This window comes from Clinocottus analis, unplaced genomic scaffold (genome assembly GCF_023055335.1).
Source record: "Clinocottus analis isolate CAN_PGR_092001 unplaced genomic scaffold, fCliAna1.0.p SCAF_13, whole genome shotgun sequence".
NCBI classification, from domain to species: domain Eukaryota; kingdom Metazoa; phylum Chordata; class Actinopteri; order Perciformes; family Cottidae; genus Clinocottus; species Clinocottus analis.
Genome location: NW_027175854.1, coordinates 3,861,504 through 3,882,304, shown reverse-complemented (window position 1 = coordinate 3,882,304; position 20,801 = coordinate 3,861,504). Strand labels below are relative to the sequence as shown.

The 20,801-nt window shown below is 42.5% G+C and overlaps 2 protein-coding genes across 2 annotated transcripts; both read right to left on the bottom strand.

Moving 5' to 3' along the window:
• Positions 1 to 5,487: 5,487 nt before the first annotated feature.
• On the bottom strand, positions 5,488 to 12,126 carry LOC137783577 (TBC1 domain family member 10A-like). The gene is made up of 9 exons (XM_068573645.1): positions 11,572 to 12,126; positions 10,281 to 10,380; positions 9,896 to 10,003; positions 9,655 to 9,761; positions 9,440 to 9,554; positions 9,174 to 9,239; positions 8,471 to 8,660; positions 8,027 to 8,181; positions 5,488 to 7,822 (listed from the first exon to the last, which is right to left on the bottom strand). The coding sequence occupies exons 1-9, from the start codon at positions 11,724 to 11,726 to the stop codon at positions 7,421 to 7,423; spliced, it is 1,398 nt and encodes a 465-aa protein (XP_068429746.1). The 5' UTR covers positions 11,727 to 12,126; the 3' UTR covers positions 5,488 to 7,420.
• Positions 12,127 to 12,469: 343 nt separating this feature from the next.
• On the bottom strand, positions 12,470 to 20,523 carry LOC137783578 (protein phosphatase PTC7 homolog). Its single transcript, XM_068573646.1, has 7 exons — positions 20,399 to 20,523; positions 19,581 to 20,225; positions 18,066 to 18,245; positions 16,734 to 16,932; positions 15,341 to 15,464; positions 15,098 to 15,227; positions 12,470 to 14,914 (listed from the first exon to the last, which is right to left on the bottom strand). The coding sequence occupies exons 2-7, from the start codon at positions 19,780 to 19,782 to the stop codon at positions 14,856 to 14,858; spliced, it is 894 nt and encodes a 297-aa protein (XP_068429747.1). The 5' UTR covers positions 19,783 to 20,225; positions 20,399 to 20,523; the 3' UTR covers positions 12,470 to 14,855.
• Between the last annotated feature and the right edge of the window lie 278 nt (positions 20,524 to 20,801).

Here is a 20,801-nt window from a genome sequence, read left to right as displayed (position 1 = left end):
AACTGTGGTTGTTAACATGGACAAAGACTTGTATCAGTGTTTCCACTTCCTGTCTGACACAGGATAAGAACCAACAAAATGTTTTTTTAGTTGGGTGATGGGGTTCGTCTACTGAGGTAAATGGAGATTACATACAACATGCTCGACATAAACTACAGATGAGAGGAGGTCGATGGAAAGTTTCACTCACTGTAATCACCAACTGGTCATGTTTCGTAGGTTCTTGTTGTTTTCATGCACTAGACTTTGGAGTTATAAGCATGTTCGTATTTCCAGGTCCTCTCAGTGTGAGCCTGCTTAAAACAATATGCCTGCTAAGCATCAACCTGCTAGCATTGTCACTGTAAGCATGCTGACGTGAGCAGCTTAAAGTACAGCTTCACAACGCCGCTCGCATGGTTGTAGAGTTTTAAAAATATATATATATATATATGCATTTTGCTAAAGTTTGCTTACAAACTTATGGTAATTTATGTCATGGTTATTTTAAGGCCATAGTTAGTGGTTGTTTGCATTATATTACATCATAAAGGTTTACATCTTATTTTGTTAATCCCTCTCCCCCAGAGAGTAGTTTGCAAATTACAAATCCAATATCCAGAGCTTGTTATAGTTTTCCCACAAACACATATACATGTCACATACTCTTTGACTTTATTGCACACCAGATACTGAATTCAGAGTACCAACAATTAAAATAAATAAATACGATGAGCCAAACCACTTATCTCGAGCCTCCCTGCTGTTTAAACACTAGAGCACGGCAGGAAAACCTGCATTTCCCACTTCCTGTGAAGAACGTCCAGCATGCAAGAAACTTCCCTGCTCTCCTCCTCCTGGATGTAAGACTGCAGATAATACATTCACAAAATCCTGTGATGGTTGGAGAACAGGAGGTAGTCTAGAAACGGTGTGAACTATTCTAAAATGCACTGCAGGGTTTATAAAGTCTTTTATCCTTCACATGTAACATGAACTGTTTTATAGATTTTTATGGCTGTCCGAACATCTCAGAAGTTTTGAAATACAAGCCTCCAGTTTAGTTTCGAGACTGAGAGATGTACACACACATACACACGCACATGCATGAAACACACTCCACAATCCAACAAGTTCACACACACACACACACATACACACATACACACATACACACACACTATATAACACCCATGACTCCGCTGGACGCAATACAATAAGCTATTGTAACCTCAAACCAAAGGTCTCAACGCCCATATGCTTTTGTCATTAGTTTCAATTATAACAGGTTATGAGGTCACCTGCTGATGTGCGTGAAGTCACACATCCCTTAAATCTCTCTCTCTCAAGCTCAAGAACACACACACACAAACACACAGTGAATGCAAAAATAAGGTTCTGGCTATTTAGTTTCAGCCTGTGAAGTTGAAATAACCCACATGATCTTAACTATATATTTTTGCTGTAAACCTTGATGCTCAGTGTCTGTGGAGCTCTCCTGCAGGCATGCACCACTTCACGGTTTGATTGCAAGCTTATTATATTTCACATTGGGCAGAAACCCCCCCATTTTTTTCACTTTTTTGGGTCTTATTATCCGTCTGTTTCTCTCACTGTTATGCCAGGCTGCTTGTGCGTCTCCTCACCATCAATATCAGTTGGACCCAGACAGGTCTGGCCCAGGATTATCAGGGCAGAACTCTCTTAGTCTCTCACACGCACGCACGCACGCACACGCACACAGACACGCACGCACACGCACACGCACACGCACACACACACTACTGCCCCCGCCTCTCAGCCACCGGCTTCCTTGACGGGGAAAGAGGAGACCTGATGGACAGGAAGAGAGGAGACAGCGGGGATGTGACACAACAATGGCAGGAAGTGACTTCAAATCAATACAGATTGGGGCAAACACACCAACACAGAATCACTAAGCTAACAAACATCCCCGGCTAGAGATAAACATGCAGCACAAACAATGACACGTAAATGTTGCAAGGGCACAAAAACTCTTGAAGACAGCAGCGCCATTCATAATAAGTCACAGGACCAACAAATGAGGTTTTACAAACATTATATATATATATATATATATATATATATATATATATATATATATATATATATACTGATGATTGCCTCTCGCTGAAACACATACATTTTTAGCACATAATGAATAAATCAATAAACCTTAATTTGTGAGAGCCAGGTTTTTGTCTCCATTAATCCTTGCTACTATCATGCACCTAATATTCATCTTTAAGCTTTGGGGTTGTGCGCAATGTTACCGTCCACTTTAAAACATATTTAAGCACAAGCCAAACATTTGAAATTCTGCAAATAAACATATAAAAAGATGTGCATTGAAACACAAAGTCAGATCAAGAATTCTTCAAAATAAAAGCAAGTCATTTGCAGAAAGTTGAAATAGTGGCTGCAGTTGGACAGGCGATAAAAAGGCGGTTCAGCAGTTCAGAGGTCACAACAAGGTCCCGAAAACAGAAAACATGATAGGTCTGGTGGTTGTATAATGTGTAACCAGGAGCCTGCCCAACTTCAAACACACTGAAATCAAGTGGAAAAAAGCCAGAAGATTATCTGTAGTATTCTGGATCAGATGCAAACAGGACGAACTCGCTGCCCAGACTTGGAGTAATCCACATTATTAAAAGTAAAGGAAGGCCTCATTGTGAAAATAAAGAAACAGTTTACTTTTGCACCGACTTACAACTACAAGACAAAAGTTCACACAATGTTTAAGCCACCGAGCATCAGACATAACTATTTATTGCATTGTATAGCTACAGCTGTAGAGCATTGACACATATTTTAAGAAATAACCTACATTTCAGTGCGACCAGAATCAATGGCCTTCAGGCTCGCATTCAATTTAGTTACTTTTTAAACAGAAAATTACACTCTCACAGGAACACAACTTGGACGTGGGTCTGAAGTTGCAGAGCGGTAGCTATAATAAAGTCATTATGGTGATTAATTATTCAGCTTGGACTGTAATGTAACGGACGAGGGGGATCCCAGGCGTCTCATTTCCCTTCACGAATCATAACCCAGTTTAAAAACCCCTGATGGATCTGAGATCATCAGAGATCCAGCTACTGTTATCCTGAGGGGAGCCTTAAAAAGGACACACACGTCCTGTCCACTGTCCTTTGAACGAGCATCTGTCTGACCTCTGACACCTTCCACTCGGACTCTGCTTCCTGTCACACACGTGCAGGCCCGCTACTTGAAACTTTACATCAAAGACTTTCCCTCAAAACATAGAAAAGTGCCAAATAGGAGCAACAGTTAGGTCTCAGTCTTCTGTTCACTCACACATTGAGAGTACAGACAACATGATTGTACCTATATACACACACATTTCTTGCATTAAGTTGTATTAGACAAAAATCCCATCATGCATACAATCACAAACTGCAGAAAAGGAATGGCAGCTGCAATCCAATTTAACCATTCAGACCATTGTCAACGGGTCACAGTCGTGTTTTTTGTTTTGTGGCCCTGACCTCTACCCCTTTTAATCCGTCTTTGGGCAGAGGGCATGCTGGGGGATGGCAGCCCGGGGATAAAGGTGCAGACCCTCAGTCGTTGTTACCCAAAAGCTTTATAGGAGCTTTGCAGCTCATGAAGCCAGACTTTAATCTCCCAGACGCTTCACACATATGCTCTCATGAGATCTTCCACCTCACTATACTCCCCCGCCCTCCATAATCAGCTACAGTATATGAACAGACATCACATGAATGGGGTATCTGCTTACACACATTCAGTGCATGCGCTTTGGATACGGTTGTACAAACGAAATATGAGGAACAAAAACAAGAGTGCGGAGATTAATTCTTGACTCTGGAATATTTTATCACAGAGTAATAGTGCACGTAAACTTTCAAAATATGCGCCATGAAGACCCTCACAAGTCAAGTCTAGACGACTTCTTTTGTCCTTAGCCAGGAGAAGAGAGGGAGAGAGATGCAATGAGGTGAGAAAACCCCCCACTGCGTCACCCAGAAGTCAATTTTTCCTGCAATATAAAGCAATGTCCACAACAAACTTTTCTGGTAGATTATTTGGTAACGCAAACCTCGCAATCATCAAGGTGGAAGCTTAAATGATTGTTTCTTTCTAGAGTTTTTAAAGCCATGTCTCAGAGTAGAATAAACTGCTGTGTCGGGTTTCTGCGTCTGATGAGTCTTAAAGCTCACAGCCGGAGTGTATCACTCAAACTGGACGGCCGGGATCATATTTCATCTTTTCACCAGTACTAGTAGCAACGCTTCCACACCAACATGGCCCCTTGTGTGTGTGTTTTTTTTCACACAGACCTATTTTCAGTCTGAGCGTGGCCTCAGCCGACACACCGACGGGGAGAAATGGCCGCTCTAAACTGGGAGATATGCACTAAACCATCCCATCAAGCTCGTAAGAGTGTGCATCATGATGTTCCTGTAAACAAATCTGCCCGGGTAACACGCTATTCTACCACATAAACTCTCCTTTGCTCTTTTCTGAGAGAGCGGTTATAGGGGAACGTCTGGGTCACGTCTCCACCTCCTCTGCAGACCAGCCAGTCTCCCATTACACCCGATCTGGTCCCGGCTCCCGCTCTCCTGAATGCCAGTGGGAGAGAGACAGGTGGGGTCCGGTGGGGTGGGGTTGGATTGAGGTGACGGGTGGAGTTGGGGTGAGAAGCCGACATTGTTGACGGACAGCGAAAGGCACAAAAGAGATGATGACATGCATCCTCACACAAGTGACACACAAAGTCCTTCACTGAAATAGAAACGGCCACTGTGAAGGCGCGAACGTGACGATGAAAAATATCAAAAAATCTCATCTGATTATTGGGTGTGATACATTCAAATATTTCATCTTTGCCATCAAGTTTATTTGCTCTATTTAAAATGTGTATGGGGACATAAAAAGTCCACTGACAGTAGTAATGGATTCACATCCAAAAGGGACAGGTCTCGTACTTAAACAAATTCAAACAGTGGTTTTACTGGTTTGGTAAATTGACATGTAAAGGAGAGAGCGCTAAGCTGTCATGTTCTTGGACTGTGGCCGAACCTTTTCGAGGAAGACGAAGAAGAAGAAAAAGGCCTATATACATGCAGAAGACCCCATTCAGAGACCAAAGGCAAATGGCTGGGCGAGGCGCTGTGGATGGCACTATGGGAATCAGCCCTATTTGAGATGCAAATTCCTCAAAGAGCTGAAAGAGCCGGAGAAACAGGTGTCCAAGGAAGTGTGCTGCTGCGTGGGTGAGGGCGGGCGGGTGCGAGGGCGCTGAATGATAACACAGGGTGTATTGAAATCCTGCTTGTTCAGACCAATCTGTGTCTCGTTTTCTTTGTTTCATATTAAATGAAGGGAAAAGAAGTGGAATTTGACGCCTCAATGAAATGAAAAAAAAACAAAACACACACAACATATTTGCATGAGCTAAGAGTTTAAAGTTTTATTGATTTAAATGTAATTTGGCATAAAACAGCTTGATTTGAAAAGAATATTTAAAATCAAATAAGCAACTGGATCCATGATGTATATACTGATGAAAACAGCAGGATAACGTTGCACACTTATGTGAATGTTCTCTTAATTCTTTATAGTTGCAATGAGGAGCTGCTCAACATCCCTGATTTATATTTTTTGATGGAAACTGAAATTAAGTGTTTGTAAAAAAAAATCAACATACAGTATTTTACAGTTTATATCCCACAGAATGATCTGAATCCCCAGATGAAGCTCAGTGGCACCATCTACATGACAGTTTAGAAAGTTCATTCTACCTATTAGAACGTCTTGTATCTGAATAATGAAAGCAGGAAACTATAGTTCCTAAAGTACAGAAAAAAAACCCGTAGCATATACTTGAAAATAAATCTCCACAGCGTTTAGACTCAACATTTACCCACAACCATTTTACATTAAGAAAACAACGATTTTACATTATGAACCTTAACAGCAAATCATTTTATGGACGAGGAGCAACATGTTCATTACTTCTGAATTCACTAAGAGTTTCTCAAACTATTTCTTCATTGAACCATCTCAGATACAATTAGTATCAACACATGCGATTTGGTAATTGTCAAAGATTTAAGCTTCCCTTGACCTTTACCTTTTGTCGGATCACATTTTTTTGTTTTTGATAGTTTTACTTTATTATCTACACAATAATGTAGTGAAAATAATGCCATAGAGTTCAAATAGCAGAGAGAACCAGTGTTTCAATCTATTCTTTGCTAAATAATGTCAGTAGAAAAGAACTGATAAGGATTACAATTGTACTTCATATTAGTTTGAAGTTTTTGTAACTTATTTGAAGCAGGCTTTGCAGCACATATATGGGATTTTTGATGTAAGTGTGTATGGACCGGTCCTAATGCTTTTTTTTTTTTTTACAGTAACATTAGATATCTCGACGTCAAACCTTGAGGCATGAATAAAAAACAGCTTTTTTTTCTTTGCGTTCTTCAAAATGGCATTTTATCATTTCTCACTCACAACATAAATATAAACCTGATCCTCTCCAAATCCTGTACTGCATCACAGTATGATTGATCATCTTCAACAAAATATATTGTAAAAATAGCATTACAAATCTTTGGTTTAGTGGCACATCAATGTCCCTTCACACTTCCTTCCTTCATCGTGTCGGTGTTTGCTCGCAAAGACGACTGCTGGTCACCGCGGAGGCTGTGAGGTAATCTCAGGGCGCCCTCAAGTGTTCAACCCAGCAAAGACAAGCCACTGAGTGCAGCACAACAGTCAAAAGAGACCGCGCTAAGCACACACACACTGATAAACTGTGTGTCTTAGTGCGAGTCCACCAAAGCAGAATGAATACAAATCTCTGCATTGGCCTTGGCAACATAGTGACTGCCATAGAGGCAAAGAGGAAGACTGTAAAAGGTAAAGTGCTCTAGAAAAGACTTCATCCACTGAGACAAAATCAGACTTCATTTATAACAAAGGAAAGAATCTAGGAGGTCAATTTGAAAGGAGGTAATTAGCAGCAGTAGCTGTTAACAGTGAGTTAGTAAGTGTATATCCCCACATGCTCAGTCATTTATGAGTTCCTTATTCTTTCATGCTTATTGTCTACGACTGTAGTGACAAGCACAGCAAATAGAATACCTGTATACATGAAACATGTGTTGAGGATTGCAGAGACTGCTTAGCAATCGGAGCAATGACATTTTTGCCAATTTTGATAGTGTGATTTATTTTTTTCTTCATTGGAAAAATAGCCATTTTTCCTAAAAAAGAAAAAAATCTGTCAGTCGCGACTACCACAGACATTCAGTCATGGAAAGGTTTGTCTTTCATTCAATTGATTGATAACTGACGAGTAAGTTAGTAAAGGCAGTGGAGAATGGTTTATGTTGGTAAACGGATGACTCTTACCCCGCTACAGGTACGTGTCATGCTCTGCACTGCTCAGACTCTCTTTGGATGCTTTTACAGTCATGTGATTGAGGAGAGGTGAGGGGTCACTGGGAGGAGAGTAAGGATTAACAATGTCCTCTGGCAGTGTGATGGTTTTCTGCTGTTCCTCTTTCACCTTCCCATTCTTCTTGGCGCCCTCTGCTCTCTCCCCATCTGTCTGGGGTGCCACGGGAGAGTTCACAATGATGGTGGGCCTCTGTTTCAGGTCCTGTCGACCGGGCGGCTCGACAGCCATGATGGCCTTCGCGCCGTGGATCCTGGGAGGGGACTTGCAGTGTAGATCTCCATGAGTCTCCTTCCAGCGCCGAAGCTGAGCGTGGTGCTCCTTTTCAATGTCTTTCTCAGACACCGTCAACTCAATAATCTGAAACGCACAAGGGAGAATGAGCGTGACTCACATGTGAGTGATGCCTGGGTTTAGAGGTAAAAGTGTTCCAGCACATCGTGGTTAATCTGTTAACAAGGCTGTTAGCACAGCCACAGGCGGGCAAAGTCAGAGAGAAAGACGGCCTTCACAGTAGGGACTGGGGCAAAACAATAAAGTGGATAACGCAGAGTATTACTGTACCTCTTGCACCAGGAAGGCTTCTTGCATATACTGTGGCTGTATAGCTCGGAGCAGCTCCATTGTTTCATAGAGACCTTGAGAGGCTTTCAGTTTCTCTTGGGATCCCAACACGGACTTTAGGAGAACCAGGCCCACTCGAAAAATGATTTTTACTCCTGAGAAGAGCATCACATCAGACAACGCTAGAGCAGCAGACGACACTCACACCTTAATACAGGGACCATGTGAGAGCTGCCTTATCTGCTGCAGACCAATTCATTTAGATGGATAACTGTGCTGTTGCCACTGGAAATCTCCCTAACATAAATAAGAGCTGCTGTCTGAGATTAATCTCTGTGAAGGTGACTTGTGAGATCAGTTGAAAAAAACCTTGATTTCATGTTTGTTTTTTTCATGCGCCGTAAATAATATACCAGTAATTGTTACATCAGTGTTGCATCTCACCCTCACAAAGGAACATGTCCCAGACACGAAGCACAGAGGCCCATGGCAGAGTTCGAGAGAAAGCGCACATGAACCACTCGGTCATGTACAGGATGGGCTCCAGCTTGTGCTTCTTCAGGTGACGGTGGGCCACAGGAGACACCCGCCGCAGCAGAGCGTACAGGATTTCCCCGTCCAGCTGGATCGCCTCCTGTGTGGGGGGGGAAGAGAAGAGAGAGATTATCTTATTTTCTGATTATCTCTTGTAGCCTTGTCACCACCTCACGTTATCACCGTAAGTCGCTAGCATATTAGTGTCAAGTTGGAGACACGCTGGCCTGAGAGAGTTAACACCCCCACCAGCCACATATTAAATGTACTGACACTAAAAACAGAAGTTAACTAACCATGTTGCCTTTAAAACTTCCGTTTGCTCAGAAGAATATTAAACGCAGGCGGAATCTATGTGGGCAATAAATCTTGGCCATTGCTAATGTATTGAGTGTTTTTCTTTGCTTACAACAGACAATAGGTTCCTTTCTTTTAGCAATATTTAAAGGAAAAGTAATTAGAGGGTACTTATAGGGTTAAGATAGATAATAATTGACATGCTGAGCACTGTTAATATGTAATCCTGTTACATGTTAGTGTTAACGAGCTTGTCTGATGATAGCAAAGTCCTCTTTTCAAAATGATGTGACAGTGTGTCTCTCTGGACACTTACCAGCCCTGCACTGTAGTATCCAGGAAGGTATTTCTCACAAATCTGGACAAGAACCCAGAATGCATCCTATGTCAGAGAAAGGAAACAAGAGGAGGCTTTTATTATAGTAAAATGTGAAACATAAAACATCACAACTGTTTTGTATGTGTAACTATTATACAGTGGTGCATTGTTTGAGGTTCCTTCCTCTTCACCCCATCATAGGGCACCCAGTTGTAACTGTTATTATGTATTAACACTTTTGGAAAGGTTGAATGTGTGTTTACCTCTGCTGGCATATGCATGAGGAGTACAGCAGCGATGGGAGCCTGAGCCTGACAGTAACCCTCCTCAGGGCGATGCAGAGTATAAGCCTTCAACACGCGGAGCAGGTCTTGCTGACTGAATATATAAACATGTGTAAATTATATTAAGAAACTGTGTTCACCCACATTACCACAACAATGGGCATCACGACATGCCTTTAGATGGCAGTACTTACCCATGACCTCCTCTCGCTGCAAACATTTCATGGAAGGGGAACTGTCGATGGAGGTCCCTCTCGATAATATCTACCCATTTAGGATCTCCTGGCTGATTGTCCAGTTCCTAAAAACACATAATTTTGTCAGCTTCAGCAAAATTATACTGTAAAAAACACAATTTGTCCAGTGATGACAAAATGATTTTTGTTTGAAGCCGAATAACATGATGTCAGCAGGGTTCCCAAACATACGACTGACCTGGAATTTACCCTGGTTTTGCTCCTTTCTCACTTTGCCCCCAGTGAGGTAGAGCCAGGCCCGGCCACGCAGGGATGGAGGGATTCCCTTCTGACAGCGCTCTTTTATCTGTAATCCAAAACATGCATAGTTACCCAAGAGCCTGCAGGAAGCAATAGAAAGAAAGCCCAGAAGAAAGGACTATAGACATTGGAAGACATGCAACTGAAAAAAAGACATGATAATCGAGTGATCAAAGGTTTTCCAGCAAAATGTTTGACTTTTGACATCTGCCGTCACAAGAACCATGCCCAAGGATGAACTTCTGCAGAGTACACATTTATTTTACAAACAAAGAAAGAAGTGAACATTCAGTCAGATTCAATGTACAGCTCATGAAGCACACCTTCTTGTGTTTTTTGGCCATCCACTTGTCCCAGCTGTTGAGCATCTCCAGCCATTTTGCCTCACGTTGCCTCAGCACCTCAGTGGGGATTTCTTCAACACTATTGAGATGGGAGACAATGTCACAGATATAAGCAGACTAAATATGTTTCCGCAAATAGACAACGGCTATATCATCTCCCTGTACTTATGACAAGGGAATCCTGTCTTTGGAGGCGGCGGGACAGCGGCTCATCTCTTCCTTGACCACACAGGAAACCTCACCTCAGACCAAACGGTCGAACACTTATCATCGGCAGCGAAGTACAAGGAAAACAGGAAGTCGTGGGAGAAATTTCTCCTAGTTCAGTTCCCAACAACCTCCTACGCAAAACCACATCAACATCAATAGCTCCCTTCACTACAGTCTTATCGAACATGGGATCTGTCATTTTGTTACGCACACACTTTCCCGTCCTGATCTAGAAAACACATGCCCGGTGAATTTGGCAATCAAATGTATGCTTTTGCATAAAAACACTACAGAGAGTTCCAACGTTTTCTATCACTATTCTCTATAAGACACAACAGTGACTTAGCTGATCTAATAAGTCTAAAGTACTATAATCTGGATAGTTTTCTTTTCGCCTTTAACTCAGAACACAACCACCAAATGTCTTATGACAGGTAATGAGTCTGAGCTGCCTGGTTCTTCCCAGTGTCACCATTTGGACAGATGACGAGAACAAAGTACGACATTGTGTCGGTCCAAATGAGTAAGAATAAAATCCAGGGGCCAGAGCTCAGAAGCTTTGGGTCAGAGGAAATATATTGGTTTAAAAAGGTCAGCAAAGTAGATATCTGCAGACCCATTGAGAAAGAAGAACTTAGGAACGAGGACTACTGACTAACTGGTATGTCATTATATTGGTCTATGTTACTGGTTCCCAGTCCGAGATGCTCAGACGTTTATTGACAACATTAGCAATTGGACAATAAAGACATCACGTTCATTTTGTTATCTCTAAACTGTGAAAAGGCCCAGAGGTCACAGGTAGACAAACATTTGCTTTAAAGAAATTCAGCCAAACATGTGGGTACCAAACCAATTACCTACTTTAAATAATCTATGTGTCGTTCTCTCTAAGTGAATAGACAGCATGCATCTCTACACAGACACGTGTCACCAACAGATATCTGAAGGCTTGACTTCACCTTTACCTGTCTTCACTTCGCGTTAGGTGCGAGGAGGAAAGGATGCAGGACTCCTCAACGAACACAAGACAACCTAGGAAGCATTAAGCTCCACTTACGCCTGTCCGCAGTGCTGCTGGGCCCCTCCTGTGAAGCCGTACTTGTCCACCGGTTTCTCCCCGGGGACACCGCCGTTCATCTCCGGGTCGGATCCTTTCCCGTCTCCTGTCAGCTTCTTCTTGCTCCGTCCATTGCCCTGCTCAGTGTTTTCCATTGAATCAGCACTGAGCTCAGCCCGAGCCGCCGGCCTACAGTGTGTTCACATGAACGAGTCTCCCTCGGGAAAGCTTAGCCGACGCGTCAAAACTCTCCATGAAGACGCCCGTTGGTGAGCTAGCCGCCTGTGGGCGCTCGCGCTTCGGCTACAAACCCTTTAAAGTTTAAAGTTAAACAGCGTCCGCTAGTTTCTAATTGAGCCGTTCGCTTCCGTCACATAATCGATGTCCAGGTCCAAACAGGAACACGACCGGTCGAGACAAATGTAGCCGTTTCGATAAAACACTAAATCAGCGCAGTGTCGGCTCGCTAGCTCGGAAGCTAAGCTGCTAGCATCACACAACGATCAGCTGACTTCAAACAGATCTGATCTGCTGTCAGCAAGAAAGTGGTGTTAGCTGCTGGCGACAGGAAGAGGAACTGATGTGTAAACACAACATGCACGGTGTGTTAACTCTACACTGCCACCTGCTGGTGACAACCACGCAGTGCAATGTACTTTGATGTGTTTTCAATGGTGGATGTCAGAGGAGTTTAGCTTTAATACGAATCCCTGTTTATTGTACGTTACACATACAAGGAATTTTACTTGGTTAAAAGATGCATATAAAAAAACCCAAAGCACAGTGCAATCTACATGACAATGCATCACTTTTCAAGATTGGATGCATTTTTTTGTGATTTGCACATTTGTCCTTGAAGATGACACATGCAACAGCGTCATGAAAATATTCAAGCATATTTAGTATAAATACTAGATTCTTTATTTAAATATTGTACATATTTCAAAACATATTTACATCAATTAGACCTGCATTGTTACACTGTAGACATAGGTGTATCTTTCACACGCACACAAACATCGCTTGCTGAAAAGAGGACACTCATACCATACAGACTGCAGAAGCACCTTTGAGTACAACTTCACGGGCGAGAAAGACGGGGGAAGACCCTCATTTACATCGAACACATGACGGAGATGAGACATCATAAGCTTGCAATGACAGGAAAGGCCTCTTGATTATAGGTCTAGCTATTCGTTAAGGCTGAAACTGTTCTCACCACCATACTGTTAGTTCACAGCACCATTACCCATCTCACCACCCCTCCTTCTGCATATGGGTTACATCTCTGTCAAGTATAGGGCTATCTTTTAAGTAAATACAAGTTCAGAACCTTTACACACCAGAAAAGAACAGACGACAACTGTGGGGAAAAAAAAAAAAAAAAAACTTTGTAAATGGTGGCAATAGCTTAAACAGAAACCATGCAAAAATGAACAGTGCAGACAGATACTAGTCTAATAATAATAATAATAATAATAATAATGTTCATTATGTGTATATATGGCTTTCCTTCTTTGGTTTCATGAACCTGTCTTATACGTTGTTGCAACCAGTCACATATAACATAAACCCCACAATATAATGCAGCTTTTGCTCTGATAAAAACAACTTTAGGCATAGAAAAGACATTTTAATCCCCCTCTGAACATTTCCACCAACACCTCTGTCACACATGTCTCAGAGCACAAGGAATTTACAGTAATGCTGTCTGATGTTTGTAACAACAAAGCGGTGTGTATGACATACACAAAGAAAATGTGTCTTTGGTGCACCTGCTTGTAAACTGTAAAGACATTGTCCAAACCACTCGGGTTAGCCGTGAGACAAAGGGACTATCAGACTATCAGGAGCAGAACAGTATTATCGGTGTTATTGATTAATACCATTTGATGCATTACACAAATACATACACACTCTCTCTCTCTCAATACAATCATGTTGACCATGTTCAAAGGAAACATGTCAATTCAAATACAGACATCTGAATTACAAGAGAAGCAGCAAACACATTTAAAAAGAAATAAGGAACTGAAAAATAAAAAAGAGGATTTACACAAGCACACACACCTGATTCTCATTAAGATAGCTGGATCTGTCATCGATCACACATATTTTATGTCCGCAAACACTTTAAACTTTTACTTTTAAAACTAAAATAACAATAAAAAAATACATCTTTTCCTTTAAACTCGTGCCTGACCTATCATTGCAATTGTAAGCATTCCCATATGCCAGCTTTAGCTTTGTGTGATAACGCATATTGACATTAAAATACACCGCACATTCCAATAACGACTTCTCACATGTATACCTCACTCTCACACACGTCACCATGCTTCCTACCACATAACTGTTGCAGCACTCGATCTCTCTTCTTGTTCAAATCAGTGAGTGGAAGTGTAGGATTGATGAAACTCACTTCAAGATTAACATTTATACAAGAAAAAATATTCATGAATTCCTGTGTACGTCATCCACGATAGTAACGAAATGGCTCTTTGCTTTAACAACCAAGGCAAAGACAACAGAAAAGGCCAGAACCAAGCCTGAAAAACACAAAAATATTTACAACAAATCCCTAGCAAAGTGACAAAAACGTACTAACGTTCACATGAAAGCTCTAACAAGTATTATGGTTTCCCTTTGCAGGTTTCTTTCATCTGAGCAATTACCAGTTGGCTCTTCCATTGTTCACATTCCCAAACTCACGACACTGACACCCAACTATTAAATCCCATTATCTAATAACTCCAATCCCAGCTTCAGCTTCCTCAAAAACACATTTACAACACGGAACAGATTAACAACTGGAACAGAGACAGCTAGGATCAAAAGTCAACTCTATCACTATTCTCCCACAAACTTTCACCTGCTCATCTTATATCATCACTTTTTACATGAGGGCGGCCCGGTTTTAAAACCTTGTCCTTGACTGTCTCTCAGTCACATGACCCAAAAAGTGTTAATGCCACACAAGGAGACTGAAAGGCATGCCCGTCATACTGCATCATGGTCAACATGAATCGTCCTAGCTGCCTGCTTCCCCTCAACCGTTCAAGCACCAAAACAAAAACAGAGGAAGAAAAGAAAAGAAAAATGTACACAGGTGGACGTCTGCCTGGCAGGGAGGAGTGTGTGTCGTGTTGTTGGGCATCCCCCGTCAGCCCGCAGGATGCAGTGCATTTTTTGGGGAGCGCTGCAGGTGGAAGACTCAGGCAGATGGGAAGAGAAGATCGGCCCCAGAGAAGCACACACACACACACACTCTCAGACAAACACTTTCAGTCCGTATATTCGGCCACAATGGACAGCAGCACCGTGATATCGTCTGGCTTCCCTCCTGCACAGCAAGACAAAAGAGTGTGAGGATCAGTGCTGTACATACAGCAAAACAATATTTGTAACCTATTGTTAATTTACAGTCATATACAATAATTACATTGCCCATCATATATTTTATAATAGCCCCACTTCAAATATGTGTACTGCCAAAAACACAGCATCTGAAGCGCGGTATATTTACCTCGTACATTCAGACCATTGTCACAGGCAAACTGGGCAAACGGAGACATATAATTGGGGTCGTAGGCAAGGTCGTGAGCTTGCTTTGCAATACTCTGTGCAGTCTGCAGGATGCTGTCATAGTTGGAAGTCTGAAAAGATTAAAAATAGAACATCGTTACATTTGAAAGACAATTATGTTCAGCAGTTACAACTAGAGGCAGTATAGGAAAGCCTGAATAAACAGATATTACAGAAGCGACACCTTAAGTTTTTTGAGCTCCTGAAGAATCATGTAGTCTGGCATGTTGTCAAACAGGCCGTCTGACGCCGTCAGGATGATGTCACCGAGCTGCACGTCGAACGAGGAGCTGTCAGCTGCTTCGGGACTGGAGGAAAGACAGGCGCGGAAAGATCAGTCACGAGTGTAACGGAAGCATGCGGCACTGGAGCTGCAGCCAAGAGTGTCCAAACATGGCGTTAAGCAGGTCATAGGTCACTCAACCAACACATTTAATCTGACAGTTTAGATTTAGAAAGCAGACTGAAACAGTGTGTCCTTGCAGGGGGTCCTGTTGCTTTCTGGCTCCTCACCCAAGACTATAAACTGAGAGCCTTTCACCTTATGTTCATGCTTCGTCTTGAGAATTTTTTTTATTTTAAGGTGGCACCGCATACAAAAAATAAATATATCTCAAAAAGAATGTCTCCGTGTTGAAGAGCTCAATGTTTCACACCAGAAGAACAGGATTAAACCAGTGGGTGGGTTAATAATTTAAAAAGGACCTTGAGACAGGTCTGAAGGGATTACACAAGGTTTATTTCTCGTTAACAATGCTGCTACTGTCAGCATCAAGTCGTGACTCCTTCAGTATCTGGGTGACTTGAAAAGCTGATGATATTTTGGTCTTAAAATATTACTTATTGGGGGTGTATTCTGGAATGACTTAGTTGCTGCAGTTGTCTAGAGGCAGTAAAAGATACATCATTTAGAAAAGGTATCATCTATAAAGAATGATTTGTGTGATTGCCAATTCTTTGCCTGGAATACACTTCATAGCAAACCAAGTAGAGACTCATGATGTGATAGAGGCAGAACAAATGTTCACCTTTGCATGACTTATGCTTACAAGCTTACAAGTGCAGTATTTTATCAACCTGTGATGATAAAGGATGATATTGGTTTACCGATAGAAAAAAAAAAACCTATAGGATTTTCCATGCTGGCCATTTAAGAACATAATATAAAGTAGTTAAGGGTCGCGGTGCTTAGTTTGGCCAGTGGTGTCACTCCAAAGCAAGTATTTGTTATCCAGCAAACACAGTCTGAAAGTTCCAACTGCATCTATGTTTGTTGCCCACATGAGGATAAGGCATGTTTTAAGTTATTCAACAAATGTTTGGAAACGAAAATAAAAGTGAACATACTTGTCTTTAAAACATTCTCCTTGCAAAATGGTACGCACATCCAACTACAGCACGTGCCGAGGTTCAAATCTGAAGCAGCTCAACTGAAGTTCAAATAAGGATTTACCCTTCACCTTTCACTGACCCAGATTTCTGTGTAGCGTCTTATAAAGCTACCAGTCTCAGTTCTACAATTAATCATTCATTTCAAATTTCATTCACACGTATCAATCCATCACCGAGCCGCTGACCTGTCACTGAGCACCACCCCTTCAGATCCAGGAGGAGCGATGGACAGCTGGAAGGGCGTGTTGAAATAGTGCTGCTGCTCATCTGAGCGATGGACCACCTCTCCTTCCCGAACCACTAGGAAACCCGAGTCACCGAGGTTGCAGGTGTGTAGCCGGTGACTCCGTCGATCCAGAACCACGATGCAGGCTGTGCTGCTCCCTACAGAGGAGAGCAAAGCAAGAATAAGGTTAAGGATATTATTTTGGACGAAAGAAAAAAATTAAAATCAGTGAAAAAGAAACTGATAGCAGTTGAGAAAATGCAAACATTTATTTTCCAGTGAGAACAGACAGGTGGAAAAAAAACACAGGCTGAATTTGTGCGTTTCTCGTTGGGGAGGACGCTGCTTGATTAGTCCATCACCCAATCTGTTTGCAGCGTCCTCATGTAATCAATGCTTCCATAGTGGTTGGTCGAGATTATAATGCTATTCACAAGTGAGAAACGGGAGAAAAAACAACAACACAGGGATCAGAGAACATGTGTGTCCTACATCCGCAGTCACTGCAGTTTTAGATGCCAACCGTCCAAGTGACCTTGAGCAGTCAAGGTCAGGAACAGACCTTTAAACGGCGTCCCAAAATAAAAGTAGGCCGTTTTATAAACATCGTGACAAGAGGGCATGTGCTTGCTGTAACGCAGAGGTACAGAGTCTCAGAAGAAATGTGACGGTGGTCACATGTTTGTCATGTGGACGGTTTAAAAAACTGTTCAACCCTCCTGCAGTGTCAGTTACAGATTCATTCTTGACCTTTCAGAGGACAAAATGTGCAGCCCGCGTAAAAGGAAAACTGTTTATCCCCACAAGGTCATGGAGTCTCAAGTTCCTAAAGGATTCTTTCCTGTTTTATTTATATTACTTGTTTTTTTTTAAATTTTACTATTTGCCTCCTGCTGCTGTAATCTGTAATTTCCTCACTTTGGGACAAATGAAGGATTATCCTATTTAATTTTAATGGCAGCAATACAAATTACATTCTGGATTTAGTGAATTAGTTATCTCACAGAACATTACTCAAGATGCTGGTATAAGCCTAAATCATTGATAACTAACATCCCTCATACAAAATAATACACTGTGACTGAAATTCAGCGCACAAGTATATTATAAATCTATATTCTTTTCGTGTACTTTTCTGCCAGAGTGGAAAAATAAAGTCAACATTAAATTCAAACGGAGCTAAGCTCTGTCGTGAGTAATATGTGCCAAACAAGACCCCCCCCCTCCCTCCCTCTCATAGTTTGACTCATGGGAACCGCTGACTGTGCGTGCATCATCTGTGTGTACTCACCCAAGAGGGGTACTTTGTTCTGTAGAAGCTCGAAGTAGCCAGAGGTCAGGATACCCACTGGGCTGCTGGGCGTGAAGCGTCCCTCCTTCACCAGTCGCTCACAGGTTCTCATTAACGTGGCGGAGAACTGAGACGGGTCGACACCGTAGTCACGCCAACCACCTACGCCGTCTGCAACACCTGATGAGCAAAAGGGAAATAATACATGTTCAATCTAGTGGTCGTGTTGGTGCTCACTCATCTGCAAACAAATACCAGCATGTCTAGCAGTCTCAAGGCATCGTAGAACTGAAATGATTGGTTGACTAATCATGGACAGAAAATTTAGTCTGCAACTGTTTTGGTAATCTTGGATATTAATTGGATTGGATGAGTCATTAAAAGTTCAGGAGCAAACAATCCTCAATTTAAATGCTGCTTGGCATCATCCAACATCCTCTGGTTTACTTTTTCTTTTTTTTAGAGAGAGTTTTAAAAAGTCGTTGTATAAAAAAATAGGCGATTCTTATAAAAATAATAAAAGGCTATGACATATTTTTAAAGCACACGTATAGTGCCTTATTTCGTGTTCATGTGCATCACTTGTTAGCAAGCATCAGAGTATCTCCACTAAGAAAGCACCATTTAACATACTTTGACTTAAGTTAAAAAAAAAAAAATCAACTGCAGGGAACTGCAGAAATCTAATTGAATGCATTTGATACCGCCACGATGGCTAGAGTTTACTACAGATTTGACAACCTCTGAGTATCTCTGCTGACGTGAATCTGTGGTGGGGGTTTGCTCCTCGGAGCTGGCTAATTTGTCTTTAACGTCATATCTCCATCCTAAACATTTAAGACTGTACATTGCATGAAACCTATGACACGCGCCGTGTACACGTGCACCAAGACACGCGGCTCGTGGAGTATCTGTATGTGTTTACTCCAGTCACCTGTGTGGGGGAGAGGACAAAGCCATCGCACTCAGCTCAGCTAGCAGGCTACTGACGCTAGTAGCAACATGGCTGCCTCCATGCTCAACCATTCTGACCTTTGCAAGACATTGTCGTGCAAAGTCTGAGACGTTGTAATAACGTATTTTCCCGCCCTGTCCACTTTTTCTTGTGCGTATCTATGTCTACAAATTTTACGAGTTTAATATATTGCATTACCGCCGTGCATTCATCAGCTGGAGCTCAACTAGGTGAAAGGTCGTCCCGGTGTTTTACCTCAAATCAACCCGCGCACGACACGGCACACTCGCAGTTTGTGCATACAACAACACATATATACCTATATAGATATTATGCGAGCACATATCCGGTTTCAAGTCAGCAGAACAGATCATTCACAACGGGGTCAAGGGTGGATGAGAGTTGTGGCTGTTTCTGGAGGGAGTGTGGGGGCTGTTGTGTTTTCACCAGAGGGGTCGGCACACGTGCAGGGCAGCTACCTGAAGGTCACGCGAGTACAGAGGGTGTCCCGACATGCACGTGCAAGCCACTCAAGAGTTTCTTTACGCCGACGAGCTTACCCAACACATCGGCGTTTTTGTTCTGCGCAATGAAGCAGGCGTCGTCTCCGTAGCACATCCCTTTCTTCAGGATCCCCTTTCGGAAGTCTTTGCCGAAGCCATAGCTGGCGGTGATCAGGCTGTAGTCCCGACTGTCCGTCTGAGAGAGTCCGCCCAGGACAGCCCTGGCTACCAGTCTGCCATACGACAGTACGGATAACATCCCCTTCTGAGCAGCAAACCCGTCTGGTTTTGAGCCCGCTGTCTCTCCCCCCTCTCTCTCTCTCTCTCTACCCGGCCCCGGCCGCCTGCTCGAAGGCTGTTTCCTTCTGGTCGATCCCCGGCTGTCTGTCTCTTTTTATCCGTCCATTCGCTCCCGTGAAACACTAACGTAACCTCAAGCAGCTGCTAACTCGATTAAAACGCCACCGTCAGATTAACGTTCAGTTTATGTCTGCGGTGTACGTTTCAGAGACGCAGTTCCTCCGCAAGGCTCTCTCCTCCCCGACATGTTTCCACCGAGTACCGGGATAGAACGTTCAGAGTACATACGGGTATTTTGGTCGTTCACAACATTGACGTCAAGGCTCAGCGGACATCCTCCAATCACAGAGCAGCTCCTCATACCTGCAGTTCCTGGTCCCCGTCCAGCGCTCAGATACGCCACTGGGAAGAGATGAGAGATGCACTTGTTCTCTGTGTCTGGATGGACCGGAAAGACTTTGGGCGCGAGAAAACGGCACATTTGTGTGAATAATGAAGTTATAACTAAACATGGGCTCCAGAAAATATAAACCCCAAACTCACACATGAAAAATACTTATAACCTCATCCATTACCTTTATACCTCATCGGGTTCGTGCAATTCCTGGATGCCCCTTGGGATCCTGAAGTTATTTCATCCTCAACAATTGACAACTCTTTGCTGATTAATTTATATATTTCTGGAGAAAAAAAAAACATGCAATAATATTCCCAACCACTAAACTACAGAACCAAAACGCACTCGTTGAGGCAATTCTACATGCTCCTCCTTTGATGACTAATGAAATGATGATGTCATATTGTTTCCCCTCCATTCAGTGAACCTCCCCTCGGCGTGGAGCTGAACAGGGAGTGCCCACACCTCACACTTTGGAAACCTGTTTGACGTAATTTAAAGTACCGCACACTGTGAGGGGTGGACTCATTTTGATGTACAGCCATTACATCGACACTCAACTGTACTGCTCTGCCTATTTA